Raw genomic sequence first — 26313 nt, 5'->3', positions numbered from 1 at the left:
TAAACCCCAGTTCCCTTCCTGTGGGTTTCACACTCTCTCGTGGTTCCATCCTCAGACTCTCGGGAACCCAGTGGCTTTCCCCCCGGCTGCTTTCTGCTGAAGCTCCTCACCCTTCTGGCAGCCATCTTGGATGGGACCTGGGTTGCTTCCTCGCTGGTGCTGTGCTCTCAGGCTTGGCCCACTCATCTGTGGGGACACCCCTACGTCCCTTGCCCCCAACACACTCTGGCAGTGCAAACCAGCAGCCGAGCAGCACTGAACTCTGCTTCACTCCCTTCACCCCAGCAAGTAGCCAACATCTCTCTCCTTTTAGATTTTCCAGGCCAGACTCAACACACCAGGCTACTGGACTCCCAGCATACACTGAACCCTCTCACTAAACTGGAGTTTGGGGCAGGGATTTCCCAGCCTCCTGCCCTCTGCGGGATAAGGTATTTTTAACAACCAAGGGCACATCTGTAGCCCTTTCACACATTCTTCTTCACACATCTCCCACGATCTTCAACTCAGTTAACAGTTTCACCATCAGCGTGGGTGGGCACTTGAAGAGTCATGAATCCAGGGGCGCTGGGGTGGCTCACTGGGATAGGCATCCGACTCTTGATTTCGGCTCAGGTCGTGATCCCAGGGTCTTGGGATTGAGCCTTGCGTTGGGCTCTGCACTGGGCATGGAGCCTGCTTAAGATTCTCTCTCTCTCTCTCTCTCTCTCTCTGCCCCTCACCCCCACTCACTGTCTCTCAAAGAAAGAAAGGAAGGAAGGAAGGAAGGAAGGAAGGAAGGAAAGAAAAGAGTGAGTCATGAATCCAGTTCACCATCACCCCACTAGTTTAAGTCTCCTAGGGTGCTCTGCTCACAATTTTGGAATATAGTACCTACTATCTTAGAGACCCCTCTCTCTCTCCCTTCCTCCCCCCACCACATGTATGTAATTTAGGTAGATTAGATAGATAAGTAGAAATATACATATATATATACTATATAAAATACTTCTATATACTTCCATAGTATAAGTATACTTATATAGTATATATGATTATTTTTTTATTTTTATATATGATTTTTTTTACCCAAGAGTATCATACTACACACAATTTCTTGGACTTTTTGCATTTATCACCTAATAATTAGTCTTGGAGAGCTCTCCATCTTGAGCATACAGAACTTCCTCATACTTAATAGCTATAGTTTTCATTCCCTTATATGGTTGAATCCTAGTTTATTTAACCAGCCACCCCTCCCCCCCAGTTGCTTGCTGTGCATGTAGTGCTGTGGAGATAGCCTCCCATACACATCTTTTTGTATAGTGTTGTGACTATATCCATAGAGTACATTCCTGGCAGTATTATTAAGTCATGCAATAATTGCATTTCTAACTTTCAGGGGCGTCCCCGAATAGAGCTGCAAATTCACTAGGACCAAATATATATGAAAGTTCCTGTGTCTCACAACCTCACTAGCCCTGGATTCATTCATTTGTTCATTCATTCACTCATTCATTCTCCCCTTTCTTTCTGTCTCTGTCTTGCTGGTGGTTTGCCACTTATACTAGTAGATTTTTTTTTAATTGGATGCTTGTTTCCTTTTCATCAATTTCTGTTAAGTTGTTTTTTTCCTCCTCTTTGGGGACGGGGTTTATTTGCATTTTTTCTATCTTCTCGAGATAGATAATTAGATCATTTACTTTCAGTTTTTCTTTTTTTCCCAATACATGGTCTTCAGGCTACAATTTTCTCTCTAGCTTAACTTTGCTTTACATCACAAGGTTTGATAAGGCATGTTTTTGTCATCATTCAGTTCAACAGACATAGAGAAAATCTTAAAATTAGTCATAGAAAAAAAAGGAACATTGGCTTCAAAATAAGTCTACATGTATTTTAAGCCCACAATATAGTATTATATTTTCTTTTTATAAACACTATTTATTTAGCTTTACCCGCATAATTACCCTCTTCATTCTTTCTTCTTCTTTCCTGTATTTCTGTGCTTGCAGAGTCCATAGAGTATTCATTTCGATGCAACTTTGCTGACGACAGATTTCCTCAGTTTTCATTTTTCTGAAAATGTTGAAAAGTGTTCGATGTTGAGGGATATATTTTTGCTGGGTGTGAAATTCTAGGTTGATGATCGCTTTCTTAAAGTACTTTTGAAGTGTCATCATGTTATGTCATGACTTTCATCATTCCTGTTTCTGGTGTCTCTTTTGTTTTGTCATAGTCTTGCCTCTTGTTGTGTCTTGTAATTTTTGATTGAATGCCACACATTTGAATAGAAAATTGTAGAAGTTCTTAATGGTGTTATCTTCCCCCAAGTAGAATTTACTTTTGTTTTTGGCAGCCTATTAGATCAAAGAAAATTGCCTACATCCAATCATAAATTGAGCTGATTTGAAATAGGCGTAAATATTGTGGAAGCTGATCTCTTACTTGTTTACCTGCAGTGGAAGCCTTCCCAGGTGCTCTGTTTGAAAGATTGGGCTGCTTATCAGAACTGCCCTTCTTGGTGAGCCCTGAACACCGATAATGGACTCCGTAGCATTATGACTCTACTAGAAGATCCTCATAGCCTTTTTCTCACCCTCTCAAATCCACACTCCATATGTACTGGCATATGCATCAAGTGGAAAGTTGTGTAATATGTCAGGCTTATGACAGTGTATTTCCTTTATCTTCAGGTCTTGACCTCTAAAATCCTGGTTTCCTTGATTCCTCTACAGTGTGTTCAAACAGGTATTTTCATTTTATTAAGCTGTTCTGGTTATTTTCACAAGAAGGTTGGTCTAACATAAGCTAGTTCAACAGAGCCAGAAATGGAGTCCAAAATCTCTTTTCAGTTTTATTTAATGGTTTGTTTTATTTTATTTTTTGATCAACATCAAGTTGTTTTAATTGTTGTAGCTACACGGTAAGCATAAATATCTGGTATCTCTCATTCATCTGTCTTTATTTTTTAAAGGATTTTTCCAGCTCTTCTCAAATGTTGCTTTTTCTGAACTAACCCCAGAATCATATGTCATTCTTTTCCCTGAAGATAACTCATTGCATTGAATTCATAGATTAATTTAGGGACAGTTAACATTTCTATGACATTGTCTCCCTACCTGAAAGCATGATATTTTATTATCAGTATTGTTTTATATTTATCATTAGTTTTAATGTTGTCTTTCTACAGGACTAGCACATAACTTCTTTTCTTCCCCTATCATTTACCATTCTGTGGCTACACAGATAGCATTATATTTTCTGACTGTATTATAGCTGTTGGTTTTTTATGTTACTTATATCTCCACCTTTTATTTCAATAATAGTATTATTTATAATGTTTTTTCAGCTGATCTTGATGTAAGCATCCACGCCTACCATCTTCCACTATTAATGATGATTATGCACCTCAAAAAGTCTCAAATCACTGATGTAAGACATTTTACTTTATAAAGGAGACTCTGACATTTCCTGAAGTATCACCAATTGTATTCCAGAATTAGTCTTGAAAATCATGTTGATGTAGTAAGGATAGCAATCAGGGCTGAGCAGAGCCCAGGTTCCAAATCTTCCTTTATTCCTGGCAGAGATAGGGCAAGAACTGGGGGCAGTTTGGCATTCTCTGTGCCCATATCGGGGGACCTTTGTTGTCCTTCAGGCAGCAGGGGTAAAAATACCATTTAAACCTTTTAAAGAAAGCCTGGCAATACTTCTAAGAGTGCTAAATGTTTCCTATCCTTTAACCCAGAAATTCCACTTGCAGGAATATATCCTGGAAAAATACTTGCAGATGTCGACAGATATTTAGCTATCAGGCTGTTTGCCCATCATTGTTTACAATGTAAACAATAAACCACAATTGTTTACATTGTTTATTTTGAAACAACCCAGTTGTTCCACAGTAGGGAAATGGTTGCATCAGTTCCGGTGTATCCAAATCAGAGGATATACATTCTGCAGCTACTAAAAACAGTGCAGAAAATATTGATGATATTAAGTAAAATGAAATCTGGGATACCACGGTAGTGCAGTATGCTCACGTTTGTGATGCATAGAAACAAGATAATTTGCATAGAATAATTCTACAAAGAAAATAATATTGATGATACAGTTGCTATCACCACACCTCGTTAGTACTGCCTGGTTAAACGCTCTCCCGCTGACTGGGGGTCTGTGGCCAAGCCTTAGGAGAAACATTGTGGATACTTCGTATGGCATCTTGCTGGACCTTCAGCAAAGTCTTGGTCAACAATCTCCCCAGATTGACTTTTTTTTTTTTTCTGGCAAAAGCAGTGGCCCTTGGTGTATGTCCATGATGCCTCTTGGTTTCCTATAGAAACTAATCCATCACTAACCTCCCGCTATCAGACATTGACTCCCATGTGCAGGAGCACACAGATTCACACAGCTGGGCCAGAGTTCCGCGTCCTCAGCTTTACAGCCTAGATTCAGGCAGACAGACTGACTCCAGCTTTTGCTCAGAGCCTCAGGGCAGGGAGTGCTTGCAACGCAGAGAGCATATTCCTCCGTCTTGCTTTTGTCAAAGGACAGTGAATCCTTGCCTGGCAGTATTTACTTCCTCCAGCGGGCATTAGCGTTGTGGCAGGGAGAGTTTGGTGGGGCCAGCGTGGAAAATAGACCACTCATCGGCCCCCCGCCAGCGGCTTCGTAATCACTTGGTAGAGGACAGTGTCTCTAACTAAAGGGACATGGGTCCCAAATGGGGAGAGCAGGACAGTAGTGAGGGCAAGGCGTCTTAAGGCTTCAGGTGACACACTTCCTTCTGATGCTGAGCCTCTAATGTGCTTGACACTTAAATATTCAGTACACATTTGCCAATATTATATTTACTATCTGTGCGGAAACACCACGCTGCCCCCCATGAGGACACCTTTTACATCATCGTGCAGAGCGCTTTTAGCTCCTCAAATGAGAAGAACCTCAAATCTTTCCAATCTAAATGCCTTAGTTGATAAGGAGGTGAGAGAGGGTAGGGATTTGGCAGAGTAGAAATGAAGGCAATTCTGCAGGCAGCAATTGCCATGATCAGAGGGAGATTGGAGAGCTGGATGGAGATGAGGACGTCTGGGACATTTTGCCCCTTTTCAGGGACAGATTTACCCTCTTAAATCTGCCCTGCTGTTCACTTGTTTTTGGGTGCCAGGCAGTGGTACTTTCTGACTGCAGCACCAGACTGAGATGGCTTGAGGTGGCCCAGCATTATTTGGTTACACTTGTATAAACCTTCACAACAATTCTTACGAAGCTTTCCCTGCTTTACAGATGAAGATACTGAAGTTCAGAGTGGCCGTGTGACTTGCCCAGGATGTTGGCATTCCAACAGATCTGCCTGATGCCAAAGCCATGTGCCATTCACTCCCCAGCATAGCTGCAAGTTCTAGGGCTTAAACTATGACCCTCTGTCCGCCTGGAATTCATATCATACGTAGGCAGCGAGAAGATGCCGATTAAAAGAGTAATAAAATTATTTTTGTAACTTCTGCTGTATTACAAATTACCTCAAAACCCAATGGTATAAAACAACAACTCCCATATTTTGCTCATGATTTTGTGGGTCAGGAATTTGGGAAGTGCTCAGCCGAGCTGTCTGTGGAGTTTCTCCTGCAGATACGGTCAGATGCTGGCTGGGGCTGCAGTGATCTGAAAGCTCAGCTGGGCTGGGTGTCCGGTGGCTCAATCCCACGGCGGAGAGCTGAGCTGGACCGTCCATCAGTAATTATGGCCTGTGCTATGGCCTCCCATGCACTGGTTCTCAGCCAGAGGTGATTTTGCCTCCTGGGGGCATTTCTGTCTATTACGATGGGGGGCGCACTGGCATCTGCTGGGTAGAGGCCAGAGATACTGCTAAATGCCCTGAACACCCCAAGGTCAATAGTGTCGAGGTTGAGAACCACAGCTTGGCGATCTTGGGAGAGCTGGACTTCTTACCGGGGGACTGGCCATCTCCTGCATGGGTTCCCCAGACACCCAGGCAGAAACGGCCTCTCCGATGACCCAGCCTCAGAAGTCACCTGGTACACTTCCACGGACTCTGTGGGTCAAAGTAGTCACAAACCTGCCTAGACTCAAGGGGAAGAGAGGTACATGGACCCTCCCTTCTCAATGGGAAGAGTGTCACAATATTTGTGGTCACTTTTTAGCCACCATAGAATGTGATGGGGATCAGCATGATGGGAAGCAGGCAGAGCCACAGGACCACTGAGGGCTGTCCCCTGGTCACCAGCGCATTCTGCTGGGTGTTGGCCAAGCGGCTGCTGAGTCACTTAGACCAGCGCAGAGTTGCAGCTGCTATAACTGGCTCAGAGGCTCTGTCACAAGCCCACCCCCACCCCCACCCCAAACCCTTCAGCAGGTGCTACGGGGCTTTCTCCGGGGGGTTGGAAAACTGAGACCAGGATTCTGTGTTGGACTATTCTTCTGCTTCCTTTCTCCTTCTCTCCAGGTGACCCCTGTCTACTGCTCCCCCACACTCCCCGTTCTCCGCCTGGGCTCTGTCTCACTCATGCCTATAAGCTCACGTGTTTCTGAACACCTAAGTCCATCACTGGCTCGGGCAGGGAAATGTGGCATTAATGATTTAATCTCCACAAGACATTTCTCCTTAATTGCTTGTCACAGATGATGATTTAGCAACTGTCAATCCCTGATTGTTAACAAGTAAATTCATAGAGGCAATGGCCGCAGGGCAGTTATCTCCAAAGGCTCAAAGCTGCCGTCCCCTGGGCCCCAGGCTCCAAAGGATGCAGGCATTTTGGCATCTTCAGCCTGGAAATTAACTGGGGCCCTGCATTTCTGTTTAGAAGGGCAGTGACCGGATAATTGAGGACTCTAATCTTGGGTTTTCTTCTCTGCGGATAGGTTTTTTCTTAAGAAGCTTTGTCAAGCACAGAACGGTATAGAGAAAATCAAATACATCTAACCTGGAATACATCTAGCCTGGAAGTATCCACCATCAACATTTTGGTTCCTTTCTTCCCAGTCTATGAATGTTTTTCGTAGCTGAGCTCATGTCAGACGTGGTTTTACCACCAGTTTTATTCATTTAATATTGTAGCATCCACATCTCATCGGGTGTTAGCAGCTTATACAAAAGGTCTGCCTCCCCGATGAGAAAAACAAATGGATGTTGTAGACAAGGGAGGGGATTTGTGAGAAGGAGAAGTAACCAAAGAAAATCAAAGACCTGATCATTTGGGAAGTGGGAATTCGTTCCAGACCAGAGTATCTTCAGAGCACTGCTGTCCCTGCCTCACCCACCGAAGACATTGGCTGGAAGATTGTCACACAGGAAAAAGAGTGGGAGGCAGTAAACTAAGATGTTCCCAGTGGGAAATTGCAATAATTCTCACGTTCTGCCTTATGATTTTCCATGCAGCACAGAGATAAAAAGCATTGGATCAACATTCAAAAGACTTCCCGTTCACGCCCTTCTCCCTCCACGCACTGGCTGTGTGATCCCAGGTAAATCTCTCATATGGACCTTGATTTTCTTAGATGTGCTTTGAGGGAAGTACACATATGAGTCTTCTTGCCCTGAAAGGTGGTTTTCAGAATCAGAGATGCTGGGTTAGAGTATGCGTCTCAGTATGAGAAGATATGCCAGCTGACTCCCCAAAAGTATACCCAGTAGGGTCAGGACACAGCCCTGTGTAACGTTTGGCTATGTAGAAAGACAGTCTTCCAAAATCCTGTATCACATACATTGCTAGATTCCCTAGTGACCCGCTCTGGATGTGCCTGTTCACCCCAAACTTCTTGAACCCCTTTATTTCTTCAGTAGGGATGTGAAGTAGCCAGAGCATAGGCTTTGAGATTAGACCTAAGTTTAAATCCATATTTTGTCAGCCACCTGTGATGTCCTGTAGGCTACTTAACATGTCTGAGCCTCAGTTTCCCATCCATGAAATGGGGCCAATCCCACCTACTTATGGGGTTATCATGAAATCCTGATGAGTTACTGCACACAAGGGGCTTTTCGTTCCTCAGCCAATGATATTATTTATTTGTAAATAAATATGATTTCACAACAGAAGCATCCATACAGCTGCAGAATGAGCAAGATTACCATTTTCGCTCTGTGCAGCGTTCCATAAATTTGTTCTGCACTCTGGAAGGGGACTTTTCCTTTTGCCCAAGCTCATTCCAGGCTTTGAGCCTACGAGTGCAGAGTTTGGGTGGTGGGTCAGCCTCAGCCTCTTTTCTTTCCTGCTTATAGAGCTTCAGATCCAATCTCCTCTCTACTTTCATCTTCCCAAATCTCTAAGATCTAAATCTTTTTTTTTTGTCTGTCAAGCTTACTATTAACATTGGCTGTTCAGCTCCAGCCAGGCACTAGCTGTCGTGTTTCAGAAGCCCGGATCTGTCTTGCCAGCCCTTTCCTGTGTGATAATAATTCCTTACAAAGCGCCGTCATATCTGCTGCTGCATTTAATCCCCCAGCAAGTTCATGGAGTGGGCAGGTTAGAGCTCACTATTCTTCATGGGGGGGACATTGTTCCCAGAGTGGGTGTCACAGAAACGGGTGCCATTTTGTGGACACATAAGTTCGAAAAACATTACAATGAGCGAAACTAAACATGGTTTTCAGGCCGGTAACATTAATGTGCAGTGTGACTCTTCAAGACCTAGACACAGTGCTTCCCATGCCTTCCTTGTCCCTTCCTCCCCCCGCCACCACCAGAGTCCTTTTTGCTAGAATACTGCTCCATCGAACCCACCTTGGAGAACACTCATAGAGGAAGCACAAGCAAGGTCTCAGGAATGAGGCAGGGTGAAGTACAAACGCAGGCGCCACCGCTTGCCAGCTCAGTGATCTGGGGCAAGTTTCTTAACCTCTCTGATTCTCAGTTTGCTCACCTGTAAAATGGGGATGGCAATACAGATTAAAAGTGTTTTACAGAATGCCTACCAGTCATAACTAGTCAAAACGCTTTAGCTTTCATTGTTATTCTCTTCCTCTGTGTAAAGGAGAAAAAAATAGCCCTCAGAAAGGTTACTGTTGGCAACAGCCAGTCAGTGACCAGGCTGAGGTCAACCTGGAAAGCTGAGTCCAGGTTTCCCATCTCCATTCAAGGCTCTTGCAGCCTTCGGGGCTGTTATTCTCATCGGGGATCTAATCCCTTTATTCTCCTCTTCTTCCCTTACCCTGCCAACCACCGTGGGCATAATTCCATTCCCTCTAGCAGATTTGAGTTTTGCCAGGCTCACATGTGAGTGAAAGTGCCCAGCCAACTGCTAAGGAAGTCTCGTTACTATCAGTGCTGCGTCACCACCCAGCCCCCCACCATTTCCTTAGGGCTCCTGCAGGCAGCCTAACCCTCACCCGCACCTCCCCCTGGGGACCCAGAGTTCTGGGTCCTGCCTGTTATGATGCTTTCCGCCCCTTGGGTCACGGTCGTGATGCTGCTGCTTCATACTTTCCCAGCCTGGGAACTCTGCAAACAGCAAAGGCTCTGCTTCCGTTGCCTCTTCCGTAGCAGCGAGCACAGGGCTCTGCACATCGTAGGTGCTTTATTAGACGCTTGTAACCCAGCCGGGAGCCACGCCATCCCGCTCCGCTTCCCACCCCGCTGAGTGGAGGATGACTTGGCTGCGTGGTGCGGCTGGCTGTTTGGGGTTTTCTTTTTCCCTCCTGTGTCAAAGCCAGTAGGCGAAGGACTGTGCCCTGCAGCCTGGAGGGACAGGCGCCTTTGCTTCCCTGGAACCCACTTTGGAAAACACTCACAGAAGTGGGACGCTCAAGGTCTTGGGAATGAGACAGGGTGACGTTCATATGCAGGCACCACCGCTTGCTAGCTCAGCAACCTGGGCAACTTTCTTAACCTCTCTGTGTGCTGTCACACAAACCTCCTGTCATGAGTGTGGCTCCTGTCCCCGTGCAGCTGGCTCAGCCGTGATATACCCATGTCTCAGCTGAGAGATGAGGCTGTGCTTTGGGTAGGGCCCTTGGATCACCACCAGGGCCCTGAGCTTGGTGGCCCCACCTCCTCGTCACAGGTGTGGCACCTGACTCGTTCTGAACATTAACATCTTCTTTCAACATTTTTGACTTTGTATTACTGCAAAGGGACAATGAAAGACGCTGACGGCCTGGCTTAGGCCAGACACAGTGTCAGAGTTTCCCTGCCTGCCAGCCTTCTAGAAACGGCTCTGCCTGCGGCCTGTGGCCCCACTGGGTGGCCCTCTTCGTGGCTCTCATCACATCGTGGGCATTCCCCGTTGTAGCCCTTACTACACTGTAGGGTAGTTGCGTGTCTGCTTGGCACAGAGCTTCTCAGAAGTCAGCAGGTACACAACTCACCTGGATCTTGTTAAAATGCAGATTCTGGTTTAGAAAACTGGAGGGCCCTGGGATTCTGCATTTCTAACAAGCCCCGAGGTGATGCTGATGCTGCTTGTCCATGGATCTCACTTTGAGGAGGAAGGATCGATTGTCTTCAACTTGGGCTCTACGTCAGAACCGCAGAGAGTATTTACGAGACATTCCTGCCCCCTTATGAGCCCAGCTGCACCAGAATCTCTCAGGCTGGCAACCCAGGCATTAGGGATTTTTAGATGCTCCCTGGATGTGTCTAGATTGACCCAGAGTTCAGAAGCCCTGGGCTGGGCTGTGGGCCCTGTAGGAGCCGGCATGTGTCTTTCCCAGCTCTGAGCCCAGTGCCCAGCCTTGGCAGGTATCAGTAGCTGTGCCCGGGGCTCACCTTGCATGGGCTCTTGGCCTCTGGCTGGCGCAGAGCTGGCTCCTGCCAATGCCACGTGCTGAGCCGCCGAGGTCGGATGGTTTCTGATTAGGTGGCTTTAGGAGACCCATTGGGTTTGGACTGTGCTGTGGCTTCTTGTGTTGACCCAGAACTACAGCTGATTAGAGTCCGTGAGGAAGATCCCTTCCCAAGATGCCTTCTCTACCCCTCTGCCTTATTTATGATTTATTTATTATTTTTAAATGTTTATTTTTGAGAGACAGAGAGCNGGTCTGGCCTCCTGGTGACTTGTGTCTGCTTTCGGATGGCATCCAACATTGACCTCGCCTCCCACTGCCTTAGACTATTTGGCATCAGTCTCTGTTTAAATCCAAGGCAGAGTTGGAAGTCACAAGGATTTGGCTTCCAAAACGGTTGACAGGGCTTTCCGGGTCCTGCTCCATGACACCCACCCTGGGGAGTCTAAGCCAGCCACTTACCGTCAGCCACATCTAACCCAGAGCAACGAGGCAGCCACCAGACGTATTACTACACCTCAAGTGTGCAGTGCCAGCTGCCTTTCCTGTGACTCTTGGTGCTTGGGTCCATCTTCACAGCGGTGCTTCTACAGGAAAGATGTGATGTCAGGATGCAGCCCCACCCCTTCTGTGGGTCACCAGCCAGGGATGGGACCCCCTGGGGTGAGATCCAGGCCAGGTGCAGATACAGTGTGGGTCAAGGCCCCCAGAAGCAGTTGGGAGTACCATTTGAATGTACTAACTCCCAGTCCGTGTTCAAGAATCACCTGGAAATGTCAATGATTCTTGTCTTCACAGGTGAGGAGCGAGGCCGCTGCTTCACCATAGAGTATGTGATGCCCGTGAACACGCAGCTGACCTCAGAGTCCACCGTCAATGTTCTAAGTAGGTGCCGCAGACTTTCTGACCTGGGGCGAAGGGAAGAGTCAGGGCGGCCAGCTTGTTTCTCCAGAGCTAATGCCCTTAGACTCAGCTGGTGGTGCTGGCCTGAGCTCACCAGAACTTGTTCTGCCAATTACTCTTCCGGTGGTGATGACAGTTTGCTGGAGTCTAAGCCTTGTGGCCCAGGCGAGTGGGAGGGCATTCTGCCTCGTTTCTTAGCCTGTGGGGGCTGCTGGAGCAAAATACCACAGACCAGGGAGTTTATAAACAATAGAAATTTATTTCTCTCAGTCCTAGAGGTCGAAAGTCCAAGATCAAGGTGTCAGCATGGTCATGTTCTGGTGAGGGCCCCCTCCCTACTCAAAGCTGGCGCCTTCTTGCTGTGTTCTCACACAGATAAAGGCGTGAAGAAGAGACCCTCTGTGGGGTTCTCTTTTGTAAGGGCATTGATCCCAATCATGAGGGTTCCACCCTAACCATTCAAACCATAGCTTTCAGGAACTAATGCCCCCAAGAAGATTGACTTCATGGGCTTTGCCTCACCAGGGTTGATTCTGATCCCCCAGTGTGAACTGGCAATACAATTCTGATACTAATCACCCCAAGTTAGCACAGAGTCACAGGTTAATGACTCAGTCCACAACCAGACTGCCCTCACTTCACACACTAGCTGGAAGTTTGGAAGTTACCAAGGCCACCAGCATTTCTGATGAGCTGGCTACATGCCAGGGGTTCCTGTGAAACCCCCACCTCAGTTTCAAAAAACTGCTGGAAGCACTCATAGTACTCAGGAAAGTGCTATACTTATCACAGTTTTATTATAAAGGATACAGATCAAGACCCACCAAATAAAGAGGCACATAGGGTGAGATCTGGGAGGGTCTCGAATGCCGAGTCTCCGTGTCTTCTCCCCACGGCATCAGGACACATCACCATCCTGGCACAGGGATGTCTCCACTAACCAGGAAACACAACCAGGCTTTGGGGCCGAGTTTTTACTTGGCTTCCTTACAGAGACATGACTGAGTGGGCGCTCAACCACATGACTGAACACAATCTCCCCCTCCTCCTCCCAGAATTGGGCCTGTATCACATGGCTCAAAACCCCGAAACCTCTAATCCCATGGTGCTCTTCCCAGCCCCCATCCTGAGTCAGCTGATTGGAAGAAACTCAGGTGTAGTCAGGGAGCCCACTGTGAATATCAGAGACATCACTGGGAACATTCCAAGGATCTAGAGGTCATCCCTCAGGAACCAAGGACAAAGACCAGATACATTTAATATGCAGACCATTCCCCAAGTTGAAGAAAACCAGGGCCAGGAACTGTGTCCTGCACCACTCAGAGATCGATGCCTTTGCCCATGGAGAATACCCCCAGGAGAGGAAGTGAGAAGGGTGACCAGGTCCTTCCACAGCGGCCATATTGGATGCCCAGGAGGAAGCAGTTTGTGCTGGGAGAGAAGATAGAAACATGTTGGCCCTTGAAGTCAGACTTCCCAGCCCTGCCTCAGGGACAGACGCCCTGCCAGCACTGGGAGGTCATGAGGACCCCCCCAGGAGGGGACGGAGCCCAGAGAACTGGGCAAGCCAGAAGATGGCAGGGACCAGTTGGCAGACGCTTCTAGGAACATTCGAACTGGGCGGGTGAGCAGTAAGTAAGGCCATGGGAGGCTGACAGTGTCACCTTGTTCCCTCGACTAGAAATGATTCGCTCGGCCACACCGTTCCCTCTGGTCAGCCTCTTCTTCATGTTCATTGGGTTTATCCTGAGCAACATCGGACATATCCGTCCCCATAGGACAATACTGGCCTTTGTCTCCGGCATCTTTTTTATTCTCTCAGGTAAGTCGTGCTGTTTTCTTCCGTGCACTCTGGACTCTTGCTCAGTGGCTCTGCTCTGTGCTGGTCACAGCTGTGGGTCAGCCCCTGGCACTGGAGCCACTGAGTCACAGTGAGGGACACCTCTGATGACCTCACGCCCATCCATGACCCCTGGGGCAGGAGAGACCTAACAGGCTCATCGCGGGGGCAGAGCTGGAATTACAAGCCTGGACTCTCTTCTCCCTCCTCACTGTCACCACCTCTTCTTAGTTCCACCAGGAATGAGCATTCTTAGTTTTGAAGGGGGTAATCTCTTCCTGATTTTGCATGAAAGGTAAGTACAACCTGCCTTTGGAATAACGGCCCCTTCGCTCCCAGCCGTGAGCTGTCCTACAGGAGACTCCTACTGTCGCTTTCACTTTTCAGTCACACCCCATGCCCAGGTCCCTTAAATATGGATCTGTCTTTTTGGATTGACACCAGGTTGTATTTCATTCATTCATTCATTCATTCTTGATATCTACCAGGCTTTATTCTGGTATTGGCATCATTGCCCACAAAAAGGTCAGCATAGTCGGAGACATAAACAAGTAGACAGTGAATTTGAACATAGCAGAACAAGGATGATGACAGCAGCCAATGAGAACTGCTATGGGGCTGAGAGCAGTGGCTGAAACTCAGACCGAGGGATGGTCAGGGAAGACGACCAGGAGAAGGCGAGCTGAAGGATGAAGAGTGAGGTTGGGGGTGAGGATGGAAAGGGAGCCTGGAGGAAAGAGAGAGGATGGAGCACTGGGGAGAGTAAGCGTAACCATTGCTCGTCATGGTGGGAGTGTCAGGGGGAATGTGGTGAGAGGGCAGATGGGAATGCGTCTGAGGTCACCTTACAGATTTTGGACATTGTGGGAAAACTCAGAAGGATTTTGAGCTGAGGGGTGATGATATGATCGTATTTGGGGATTTTAGAATGACCACTCTGGGGAACAGAGGGTAGGGGGGGATGCAAGACAGGGGAAAGGAGAGCAGGCGAGGGGAAGGAAGGAAGGAAGGAAGGAAGGGAGGAAGGAAGGGAGGGAGGGAGGAAGGAAGGAAGGAAGGAAGGAAGGGAAGGGATGGGAAGGGAAGGGAGGAAAGGAAAAGAAAAGAAAGAAGGAAGGAGAAAGAAAGGAAATGCATCCATTCTTCCTCCCTCCCTCCCTCCCTCCCTCGGGATGCATTTCCTTTCTTTCTCCTTCCTTCTTTCTTTTCTTTTCCTTTCCTCCCTTCCCTTCCCTTCCCTTCCTTCCTTCCTTCCTTCTTCTTTCCCCATCCTTTCTCCCATTCATCAGTCCACTGTTTTTTCAACGGACCCATCCATCTTCCGTCCATTCTTCCATCTATGAATCCATCCATCAGTCCAACAAATACTTATTGAGCACCTGCAGTGTCCTAGGCCTGCCCTCTGCATGGTGATATTTCTATCTAGCCCAAGAGGTACGGACTCAGGGGCTAAACTTTGCCTTTACCTTTCTATGACCTTCAAATAGTCAAGGCTGTGCAGTAGCTTCAAGGCACCCGAGGTTTTTCAGAAGTGGGCAACAAGATCAGAAATCGCAGAGTGAACAGGGCCACGTGAAGTTGTTTTCATGATGACAATAAAGAGGATTCGCTTGGGCCAGCGATGATTCCAACATGAGTTAGGCACTGAGGGGGGCTTGAGTCACACCTGTTTTCCTTTAATGTTCCCTTACAAGATGCCCTCGTTTAGTCATGTGAGTGGAATTAAGCCTGAACAGCTCAAAACAGAGTAATTAATTGTGTCCTGATTCCGTTACAGTAACTAATTGAGTACCTGAGGCAGTCACCGGCCCCATGGCGCAGGAGTTTGGGCCCTGCTGGCCTCTTGATTTATCGCTTGTCAGAATCTGGACAAACTCTGGCTTAACCTCTCCTGCCGCACAATCCCAATGTGCCGCACCCACGGTCAGCAGGGCTGTGACGACCATGGGCCACAAGGATGTTACCACCCACTGCTGGAGATGGGGATTGGAGACCCCACTGCCTCTGCCACGGGAGCCCATCTTATTCCTCAGTTTAGCAAAAGCCACATGCTCGTTCAGTGGTTTGCAGCCTTACTTCACATTATCACTAAGACAACATGGCGCCAGGGTCCCAGCCCAGGCCCAGTGACTCAGAATGTTCAGGGATGGGGCTTGGGCAGGTCATCCTAGTGGGCGAGTGGGTCAAGACCCATGGGGCTTCCACGGCCCAGAAGGTGGCTGAATGGGGAGCTTTCTTAGCAACTATCTACTTTCTAGAAGGTACTGGTCTCAACAAGGTCTTAGGAAGAGAGTTCCTCCTCTTCTTCAAGTCCAAAATGTGAGCATTGTTACCACAAGGCCGACAGCTTCCGTCCTGAACCCCAAGGGGAAGCGGGGGCCCCATCAGCAAACTCCCTGGGTGTCTTCACTAAGCACCCCCTTTGCCTTGACCCAGGCCTCTCTCTGGTGGTGGGCCTGGTGCTCTACATCTCCAGCATCAATGATGAGATGCTCAACAGGACCAAGGACACAGAGACCTATTTCAACTACAAGTATGGGTGGTCCTTCGCCTTCGCTGCCATCTCTTTCCTTTTAACGGAGGTAAACTTCCCCCAGCAGGCCGGGTGGGGGCGGGGCAGGAAGACACTCTGCGGGCACCCTGGCCCCACCCGCTCTACTGCCCCTTCTCCTTCCCAGAATGTGTCACTCTCTTACCATCCGGGTTGTGGGCCCGCATCCACCCCCCTCCCGGCTCCAGCTGCTCTGGTGGCTATGTCCCGTGCAGACCCCAGCGGGGAAGCAAGGCCAGGCGCCCAGCAGTGAGCTCTCCTCTGCTCTCTCCTCACTGTAGAGTGCTGGGGTGATGTCCGTGTACCTGTTCATGAAGAGGTACACCGCCGAGGACATGTACAGGCCTCACCCTGGCTTCTACCGTCCCCGTCTGAGCAACTGCTCCGATTACTCAGGCCAGTTCCTGCACCCAGACGCCTGGGTCCGGGGCCGCAGCCCCTCTGACATCTCCAGTGACGCCTCCCTGCAGATGAACAGCAACTACCCAGCCTTGCTCAAGTGCCCCGACTATGATCAGATGTCGTCTTCCCCCTGCTGAGCCTCACCGCCTTCCTCCCTGGACTGTGGACAACCAGACAGCCCTTCCCATGCTCCCCTGACGGTCTATGAGCCCCAGGCCCTTGGTTGACAGGCCCAGGCTGCCCCCACCACGCTTCACTGTTGTCACTTGACCCGTGTTGTCTCCAAGCTTCCCCAGGAGTAGCTCTAACTGCCCCAGAGTGAAGTCTGGCCTCTGGAGCCAGCGGACAAGCTGATTGGCTGAGAGTGTGGGTGTAGCCCCGCCTCTCGAGTGCCAATCACTCCTGCAGCTCTCCCTTTTCCTGGGAGAAGTGGCTGTTCCAGCTCTGTGTCTGTCCTTACACACCTCGCTCCATGGCCCCAGGTCAAGACCAGGTCTGAGATGCCAAGTTCCTTACACAGACCCAGCCGGACCTGTGTGCCTACTGACTAGCCTGGCCCTCGTGTTCATGATCTGCGCCATCAGGCCCAAAGGTGACTCTCTATGGAGGTCTGGCTGGATCAGAATTGCCAAGCAGTGTTTCTTGTGAAATCCTTTATCTGTTTTTGTTACTCACGTCAGTCCATACAGTACACCTTCCTGTGCTTCCCCCTCCCCCTCCCTGCTCCCCCTCCCCCCATAGGCTGTGAATCTTCCCTCCTCTCTTCCCCCCACCAGGACTCAGCTTGGTCCCTGAGGGACTAAGGGGAGTTCTGAGACTACTCTGAGAAAGTCACAAAGAGGTGTTAATGGCTGATGGTGTCTTAATCTCTATAGCCCTTATACCATTTTTAACAGGGGTCTTTAATGCCTTAACCCAAGAAGTGACTCTGACAAGGAGAATTTCAGACTTTGGCTGGCCCAAGTTCGTATCAGCAAGCACTGCTTCAGGCCCTGGGGATACTGTCCCTGCTCAAATGGGCAGTAGTTCCCGTCCAAGGCCCTAAAATGGACTCCTGTAGATTCACGTCTATACCACCTAAGTAAAAGCCAGCTTTCAAAGAGGCTGCCTGGGATTTGGAACTGGATTTGCCAACACCTCATGCATTTTGAGTCCAAACAAGCCAGACTTCGAAGGAGGCAGCCGCTCTCCTGAGGGTGCCCATGGGACATCTGGGGGTTGCCATTTAATCCTAACACAGGGCAATATCCTGGACTTGGGGCAGATGCCGGCAACTAGATGCTTCCAGAAAACGAGGCACGGTGATGCCCATTTTCCTATTAGCAAAGCTGAGCTGGGAGCTACCAGGCCCCCTCGGTGAGGTCCGCCAGGGGGTTGGGGTGGGGGGGAATCGATAGAAGGACCACCACAGGACGTGACCCCAGCTCTCAGGCATCTTCTCAGTGTGCGTAGCCCTGGTTTGGAGACTGTGAGTAGCAGAATGAGGCCAGGCTTTCCGCTGTGTGTTTTTGCATTGCCAGCTTTTCCGTCTGTCTCTTGCTCTCTTTAAAATAGCATTGGGCTCCAGGTTCGCTGGGCCACCATGGGCAACACATGGGCCCTGGAAAGCTGTACCAAAAACCTCCCATCTGTGGGTACAGACTTGGAAAGGACAGTCAATTAGTTTCCTAGAGCTGCAACGTAATAGCTCAAATGACAGACCGTTATTTTCTCACAGTCCTGGAGACCAGAAGTCCGAAAACAAGGCGTCAGCAGATTTTCTTTCTTTCGAGGCCTCTCTCATTGGCCTGCAGATGGCCGTCTTCTGGACGTTTCCTCACAGGGTCTTTCCTCTGCTTATGCGCCCAGCCCAGGTGTCCAGATTCCCTCTCATAAGGATGCCAGTCAGATCGGAGTAGAGCCCGCAACCTAAGAGCTCTGTTTTGCCTTCATCACCATGTAAAGGCCCTGTCTCCAAATACGGTCACATTCTGAGGTTCCGGAGGTGAGCGCCTCAACATATGACACAATTTAGCAAGGAAAGGCAAGTTGCTTTGTAGCTGGATGATTCCACCTGCTTCACAGCACAGTAGAGGGGAAGATCAGAGAAGCAGATTCTGGTCCCCACTCAGCCACTCACTCAGCATGGATCCTTGGGCAACACCTGTCTGCTGTGAGGGGCTTGGCCTAAATTATTTTCAAGCCCCCAACTTCCCACACACCCACCTCCAATTCCTTCGATTCAGCTTTGTGTAGAAAGCTCCAGATTGTCATCATATGCAAATTTTCTTTTCTTTTCTTTTTTTTTTTTTTACAAATAGTTTATTGTCAAGTTGGTTTCCATATAACACCCAATGCTCATCCCCACAAGTGCCCTCCTCCATGCCCATCACCCCCCTCCCCCCCCCACCCATCAGTCCTCAGTTTGTTCTCAGCACTCAAGAGTCTCTCATGGTTTGCCTCTCTCCCTCTCCCCCACTGTTTCCCCCCTTCTTCTACCCCACGGTCCTCCGTTATGTGAATTTTCAATCCTTGCCTCAAAACTAGTAGCAACTATAGACCCAACCCAACTTTCCAGTCCACTGTCACCTTGCAATGACCGTCATACTCTGGTTACTGTTTACAGAATAAAACGGAAACCACCTTCTTCGCAACAGAGGCATCGGTTAGTGTACCAGCAGACCAGTAGGCAGCATTTCCAAACTGGACCGCTGCTTAGATGTTCTCTTCTCCAGTTTTGGTCAATGTAATTATCCTCCTAAGATGCACTTTTCTGTCCCTCATGTTCCCTTTCTCTTTCACTGTGCTGAACTTGTTTTTGTGCACCTGGAGAAAAATAGAATCCACGCCTAAACACGAGCTGATTGTTGACTGTGACCTCATTAGGATGGGCCTTGATTGGTCCGAATGCTGGACTGCTAAGTCAAGCAGCTCTTACCTTGGGAACAGACAGCTTCTGCTTCTCTTAGGAACAGGTTCTGGGTCATTGTCTTCCTTCGTGAGGGATGGGGGAGGTATCTAGCATTATGAAATGATTACAGTTTCTTTCCGTTTATACATGAATCTCAGAATTGGGGGCCCATTTGCAGCCTCCCCACAATCAAAGGCTTTAATCAAATATTAAACTGTATAATCTCAACTCAGAAATCATAATTCGGGTCCTTTCCCAATGCACTTGCTGATCTCTTGTTTCCTCAAGCGCTCAAAAAAACACATTGTTGAGATTTTTTTTTTCCCACCCTCAACACTTGAAGAGGGAGGGTAATGCACTGAAGTCTGATAAATTGTGGAGTACAAGCACTCAGGGTTACCAGTGGTTGGGCAGGACTAATTCCACTGCCGGCTCCCTCCCACATGGAACTCCCCACCCTCCTTCTTGACCCACAGGTGACTCCGTGACACCCTCTGTCCCACCAGACGGCCTTCAGAGGAAAGGTCTGTTATCAGGACTGTGGACTGAGTTGATAGGGAGGCATTTGGGGGCAAATCCCTAAGTGCCACCAGCTTCTCAGTGACTTGTCTGTCGGGGGAGCCCCTTCCTTAATGTTTGGGTAACTCTCCTCTCTCCTTTCTCCCCAAATAGAAGTAGCGTATTAGCGTTCCCCGGAGAAGCAGAACCAATAGGGAACTCATAGAAATTTATTTTAATGAATTGGCTCGCATGGCGCTGGAGGGTTAGCAAGTCCAAAATCAGATGGGGGGGGCCAGCAGCCTGCAAACTCAGGGAAGAGTTGCAGTAGGAGTCTGGTATATTTTCTTGTTTGGGGTAGATCAGTCTTTGGTTTATTCAGGCCTTCACCTGATTGGGCGAGGCCCAGCATATTATAAAGAAGAATCTGTGTTCCTCAGAGTCGACTGATGTAAATGTCAGTCTCACCTGAAATACACCTTCACAGAAACTTCCAGAATAATACTCTGCCCTAGCCAAGTTGACCCATTAAATCAACCGTCACAAGTGGATAAAGGGCAGACAAGGTCCAGGGAATTGGCATTCCATCTTAAGAATTGCAGGGTAGGTGGGGTGCCTGGAAGGCTCAGTCTGTTGAGAATCCGACTCTTGATTTCAGCTCAGATCATGGTCTCACAGTTCATGGGATTGTGCCCCCTCATTGAGCTTGGGATTCTCTCCCTCTCTTTCTGCCCCTCCCCTACCCTCTCTCTCTCTCTCAAAACAAATAAATAAACATTAAAAAAAGAATTGCAGGGTAGGTGTGGGCTATAGGAGTGCGGGGAGTCGGCACATCTCTGCGCATCTATGCACAAACAGGTACAGCCATGTACCTTTTGCAGGCTGCCTCTCCAGCTGAAGCCATTTTCCTGACGAGTGCATGGAGCGTGTTTATAGTTGCCCTGGTCTTGACTGGGATCCTACACCCAGTGAATACATGCTCACATGCTAACACAACCCTTGAGTTGTGTCTCAAGCACTCCATGAGTGGCAACAGGTGAATGAGTGGATTCCACTGAATGTGCCAGACGGGCCAGGACCCAGCCTGCATTGCAGGTGTGTGCTCAGCCGTGGCAGCAGATTATGGAAGGGAACACTTTGGTCATGTGGGGCATTTTGAACTGCAGACACCAACCAATTGAAACAGGGATTTCAGAGCACCACAAATATTCCTGTGTGGTTATGAGCAAGCCCCTAACCCTCTCTAAAAGCCAGTGTCCTTCTATGAACCAGATCGAAAGGGCTAAATGAAGGGGTACTGGTTCAGAGTCACCATCTCTCTGCCCCAATCTAAGCTGACTTGCCATGTTGTCCCAGCCCTGCCCGCCTCCAATCCCTCATCCTGTGCACAGCTTAGGAGGGGCTTTCTTCCCACTCCTCTGGGTCTCTCCTCACCAGCAAGGAGCAGTTTTGGGGGGCATATCTGATACCCCATTGTTCACTGGCTTTGGCTTTGAGATCTTCCTTTTTAAAGCTGATGGAAGTCAGATTCTGGCTTCTGCGCTATAACAAATAGGTCATTTCAACAAGTAACAGTTTGGCTTAAATTGCTTTAAACAATAGGAATATTTCTTCACGTCAGGAAGGCCAGGAATAGGTGTGGGTCCAAGGACTGACTAATTCATGGACTCAATGATGCCATCAAAAACCCAAGTTCTTTCCATCTCTTGGTAGTATTGTCATTGAAGTTGACTTTATCCTTAGGTTGGTATCAAGATGGCAGCAACAATCCCAAGAGTCCTATCAAGATGCAACAACATCAGAAGGAAGTGAAGGACTGTCTCTTCTTCTGTGGCTTTCTTAGGAGCAAAGACAAATTTCTCAGCAGTCTCCACCCTTGGGGTCACGTGCCCATTCATAAACCACCATCTGGGAAGGGGAAGGGGTAACCACATACTCCGGTCATCTATCGAAACATAACAAGGTACCCCAAACCTCAATAGCCGAATCACAATCGTATCACTATTTTTGACACTTTTGGGGGTTGACTGGGTCCAGCACAAGGTTCTCACTCAAGATCTCTCAGGGGGTTGGAGTCAGTGACTGTCATCTCCAAAGCTTCCTTCGTCACTTGTCTGGCAATTATGTCCACTGGGACCTCAGCCAGCACTGTCAGCTGGGACACCTATGCATAGTTTCTTCACAAGTCCTGGTCTTCCTTGGAGCCTGACAGTTTGGGTCTAAGAGTGAACATCCTAAAAGACAGGCAGTATTGCCTTTCTTTGAAATAGACTTGGACGTCACCTGGTGTCCCTTCCATCGTAATCACCAGATTACCCAGATTTAAGGGGAGAGAACACAGATCCTGCCAGTTTGAGACGTGATGCATGTCAAAGTCCCCTGTGAAGAGAGAGACATGAGAAAGGGATCTGTTGTGACAACCACCTTTGGAAAATACAATGTGCTGCACTATGATTGGCTTTGACCAGTTGCTCTTCCAGTACAGAGATTCTGATTTTGTTCCGAGCTGGGCACTGAGACTGTTTCTCTAACAGTTTCCAGGTGATGCCAAGACTGTGACATGCTTTAGGCTCTAGGTACTGGGTTCCGGGAACAGGAGCTTTTTTTAAGCTCCCAAGGTGGTTCTTGTGTGAAAGCAGAGTTGATGACCCCTGGCTTCGATCTACCAGGATTTCCCCTTCTAACTGAGGCTAAGCCTCTCCTCCTGAGTCTGGTCAGGGAGTAGTGCTTCCCCCAAAAATTACAGGAAAAGAAGGGGAAATGGTCCTGGGTGGGCAACCAAGGAGGCTAAAGGCCCAGGCATCCTCCTTGTTCCCTCCCAACCCACACAGCCCCTGCCTCTTTAGACAAGGCTGTGCCATGGGCAAGATGTCAAGTTCATGAGCACATGCCCAGCCTGTCTGCTTCCAGGCCCTTTCCCTGCTGAGCTGGGATTCATCAGGATGCAGGAAGGGCCTGCCCTTGAGAAAGAGGACAGCAGTGCTCAGCATTCTGGATTCAGAATGCTCTCTGCCCCCACTTTCAGGGCCAAGGGATGGACTTCTGTCCCTGAGTAGGCCTCCAAGATGCTCGGAAATGACCTTACCATCTCAGGGCTCCAAAGCAGAACTTAAACCAATCTTCATCACTAGCCTTTGAATAATTCATTTGACACTCAGCAATCATAAAAAGAACAAGGCTCGAGGGCTTTGGAGGTTTCTGATCAGGCAATAAAGAGACCATGTATGACAGTCTTCTCAGCAGACTGGGCTTGGGTCCATTTTTATATTAAATCCACCCACACCCACACATCCACCTCCTACCCCATATTAGACACAATAGAATCCGTGCGAAAATACTATGGAGTCTATTTTTTTTATGTTTTTTATTTATTTCTAGGAGAGAGAGAGAGAGACAGCGTGAGCAGGGGAGGGTCAGAGAGAGAGGGAGTCACAGACTGAAACAGGCTCCAGGCTCTGAGCTGGCAGTCAGCACAGAGCCCGACGCGGGGCTCGAACCCACGAACCGCGAGATCATGACCTAAGCGAAAGTCGGACGCTTAACCGACTAAGCCACCCGGGCGCCCCTGGAGTCTATTTTTTTTAAAGATGGCAATTATGTGTTTAAAATGTAGAAGTCCTCCTCAGGTTATTTTTCTTAACAAACTGGCCAAGAGACTAAAAGAAAACCCACAAGAGGCTCCAAGTAAATGTCACATATTAAATCCAAAGCAAGTCTCAGTGCCCTAAATGATCAAGGCTGGCTGGTGTCCTACAAGGTCAGTTGCAGGCTTGGGGAAAATGGATTCACCATCTTGAATCAAGACACAGTTTCTTGTGAATGTGTCTAAGGCCCTACGACTTCAGCAGAGAGTCATCACCAGACGTCATCATCGACGTGCATGTAAAGCCCCTATTCAGAGTGCCTGGCCAGCATTCCTTCATTTAGCCCTCTCGATCTGGCTCGTAGAAGGACACTGGCATTTAGAGAGGGTTAGGAGCTTGCTCATAACCACACAGATAGTAATATTTGTGGTGCTCTGAAATCCCTGTTTTAATTGGTTGGCATCTGCACTTCTAAATGCCCCACATGGCCAAAGCGTCCACTTCCATAATCAGAGAAATAGTCCAGGCTCCCGTTCAAAGGCTGATGGGGAAGGAAACGTCTCAATAAGTGGGACAGAATAGTGAGGTGCCCTTCTCCCCAAAACCTCTCCATTTGTTAATCTCATCTCTGCTGGAAAAACTCACTGCTCCTTCTTTCACTCTCACACACTGCACTTACAACACCGGATGCGTGTGGGTTTCCCCACACCAAGCAATTCTTTCTCACACCAAGCTGGGTGTCCCACAATTCAATTCCACTCTGATATTAACCAGAGGCGGCACAGACCCCATAGGTTAAAGGGGTTCATTGCCGTGAGACTGCCCCTCACTTCTGATGTCAACTACAAGAAGAAGGTCTCCAGGTGACCCCCAACTTCTGTCTAACTGGGCTACAAATTAGAGGTTCTTACGACTTCACTCCTTGGATCCAGTCACTTGCTAGAGCAGCTCATAGAACTCAGGGAACCACTTACACTTACCAATTTATTAGATGATAGAGGTTATGATAAGGATACAGATGAGCAGCTGGATGAAGAGATACAAAGGTTGAGCAAGGTCTGAAAGTGTCCTGAATGCAGGAAACTCATATCTCCATGGAGTTGCAGTGTGATGTCCTCTGGGCATGTGAGTGTGTTCACCAACCCAGGTGCTCTCCAAATTTCTTACTTCGGGATTTTTATGGAGTCTTTATCATGTAGGCCTGATCAATCGTTAGCCCAATTTCCAGCCCCTCTTCTCTGCCTTCAGGATGCGGGGGTAGGGCTGAAAGTTCCAGGCTTCTAATCACATCTTGGTCTTTCTGGTGACCAGCCCCCATTATCCAGGAGCCCACCCAGAGTTGCCTCATTAGAACAAAAGACTCCCCCATCACCAAGGATGTTCCAAGGGATTTAGGAGCTCTGTGCCTGGAACCAGACACCACTGTGTGTATTTTCTACTATTTCACACAACCAATGTTGGAAATGGATGTATAACTCCAGCTTTTCCTGCATGCTGGCCCCTCACCGCACTCTCCTCTTTTTTTTTAATTTAATTATTTTTAATGTTTAATTTTGAGAGAGAGCATGAGCAGGGGAGGGACAGAGAAAGACAGAGACACAGGGTCTGAAACAGGCTGCAGGCTCCGAGCTGTCAGCACAGAGCCCAACACGGGGTTCAAACTTATGAACCATGAGATCATGACCTGAGCCGAAGTCGGATGCTTAACTGACTGAGCCACCCAGGAGCCCCTGCACCTTCTCCTCTTGAGAGCTACTGGAGGAAGGCTCACAGCCCATGTTTGGCCTGACTAGTGAAAGCATGGCTGGGGTCATCCTGCTTGCCCAGTGACCTGATCTTCACAGTGCTGGGGAGTAGGCCCAGATGCTGGCCATGAGCACTCAGTGGCCTCTGGCCTCCAGGCTCCATTTTCCAGGCCAAATCCCAGGACATTGTGAAGCAAATAGCCAGTACAAGCACACGGGAGGGGAGGCCCTGACAGGCTGAAGCCCACCAGCTGGAGAGGAGGAGGGAATATTTCCATTTGCTCAACAGAACGCTTCCTGAAACACCATATGTGTGAGCTCCCATGCTGCTGGCTGCATGAAGTGCAAAGAAAAAAGTGTAGCACAAATGAATTTTACTTCAACACACTTAAATGTGACAAATGTTACCTTGCTTTTCTAAATCAAATTAAGTCTGATTTTGAGCCCCCACTCAACTGGGTGGTGGGAAATTCAGTGTCTCCGAGGGTTACCCAAGAATCCAATGGGGAAGGCATGACAGAGGCTATTAGATGCTGGAAATCCACAGCCCAGCCCAGGGTAGGTGCTAGGGTCCCTGCAGAGGCAGGACATTGATCCCTGGGATTCAGTGGTCTCAGAAACACCGCTCTACCATCGGTCTTGGGCCTGTGAGGGACTCTGGTCTCAACCACTCTAGGATCCCACCTATTACACTCCCTGGTTCACTTCCTTCCCAGGATGGGGACTGTCCCCAGAGCTGGCTATTCTCCCCGACCTCTTCTAAGGACTTCCTTCCAGCCTGTCCCTTTGGAAAAATACTCTGTCTTCTCCCTCAGTGGGTCCATAGAAACAGTGGTGGATTCTCTTTCCTGGATTAGGAGGAAAAAGAAAGAGATGAGGAAATGATCAAAGCATTCTTAATAATGTACCCTGTTAGACTATTAATAATAATTAAATTAGTACTAACGTATTATTTTAGCTATTGTTACTGTTTATTTAGTAACTACTATATGCCAGCTTCTATCCTAGGCAGTTATCCTACACGATTTCATTTTATTTATTGATTCCAAACCCTAGAGCAGAGTTGAGTTAATTACACTCTCCAGGGGCGCCTGGATGGCTCAGTTGGTTGAATGACTCTTGACTTAGGCTCAGGTCATGTTATCATGGTTTGTAAGATCATGGGGCTCTGTGCTGACAGTGT

At 48.4% G+C, this 26313-nt stretch overlaps 1 protein-coding gene across 1 annotated transcript; it reads left to right on the top strand.

Annotated features, from left to right (window-relative positions):
- Positions 1-11496: 11496 nt before the first annotated feature.
- CACNG5 (calcium voltage-gated channel auxiliary subunit gamma 5) lies at positions 11497-17045 on the top strand. Its single transcript, XM_077780361.1, has 4 exons — positions 11497-11602; positions 13302-13442; positions 15897-16042; positions 16293-17045. Exons 1-4 carry the CDS (start codon positions 11497-11499, stop codon positions 16548-16550), a joined length of 651 nt encoding a protein of 216 aa, XP_077636487.1. The 3' UTR covers positions 16551-17045.
- Positions 17046-26313: the final 9268 nt, after the last annotated feature.

This window comes from Crocuta crocuta, unplaced genomic scaffold (genome assembly GCF_008692635.1).
Source record: "Crocuta crocuta isolate KB4526 unplaced genomic scaffold, BGI_CrCroc_1.0 scaffold288, whole genome shotgun sequence".
In the NCBI taxonomy this organism is placed as follows: Eukaryota; Metazoa; Chordata; class Mammalia; order Carnivora; family Hyaenidae; genus Crocuta; species Crocuta crocuta.
Note: the sequence above shows the minus strand (reverse complement) of the source record. Positions and strands in the feature narration are given on the sequence as shown.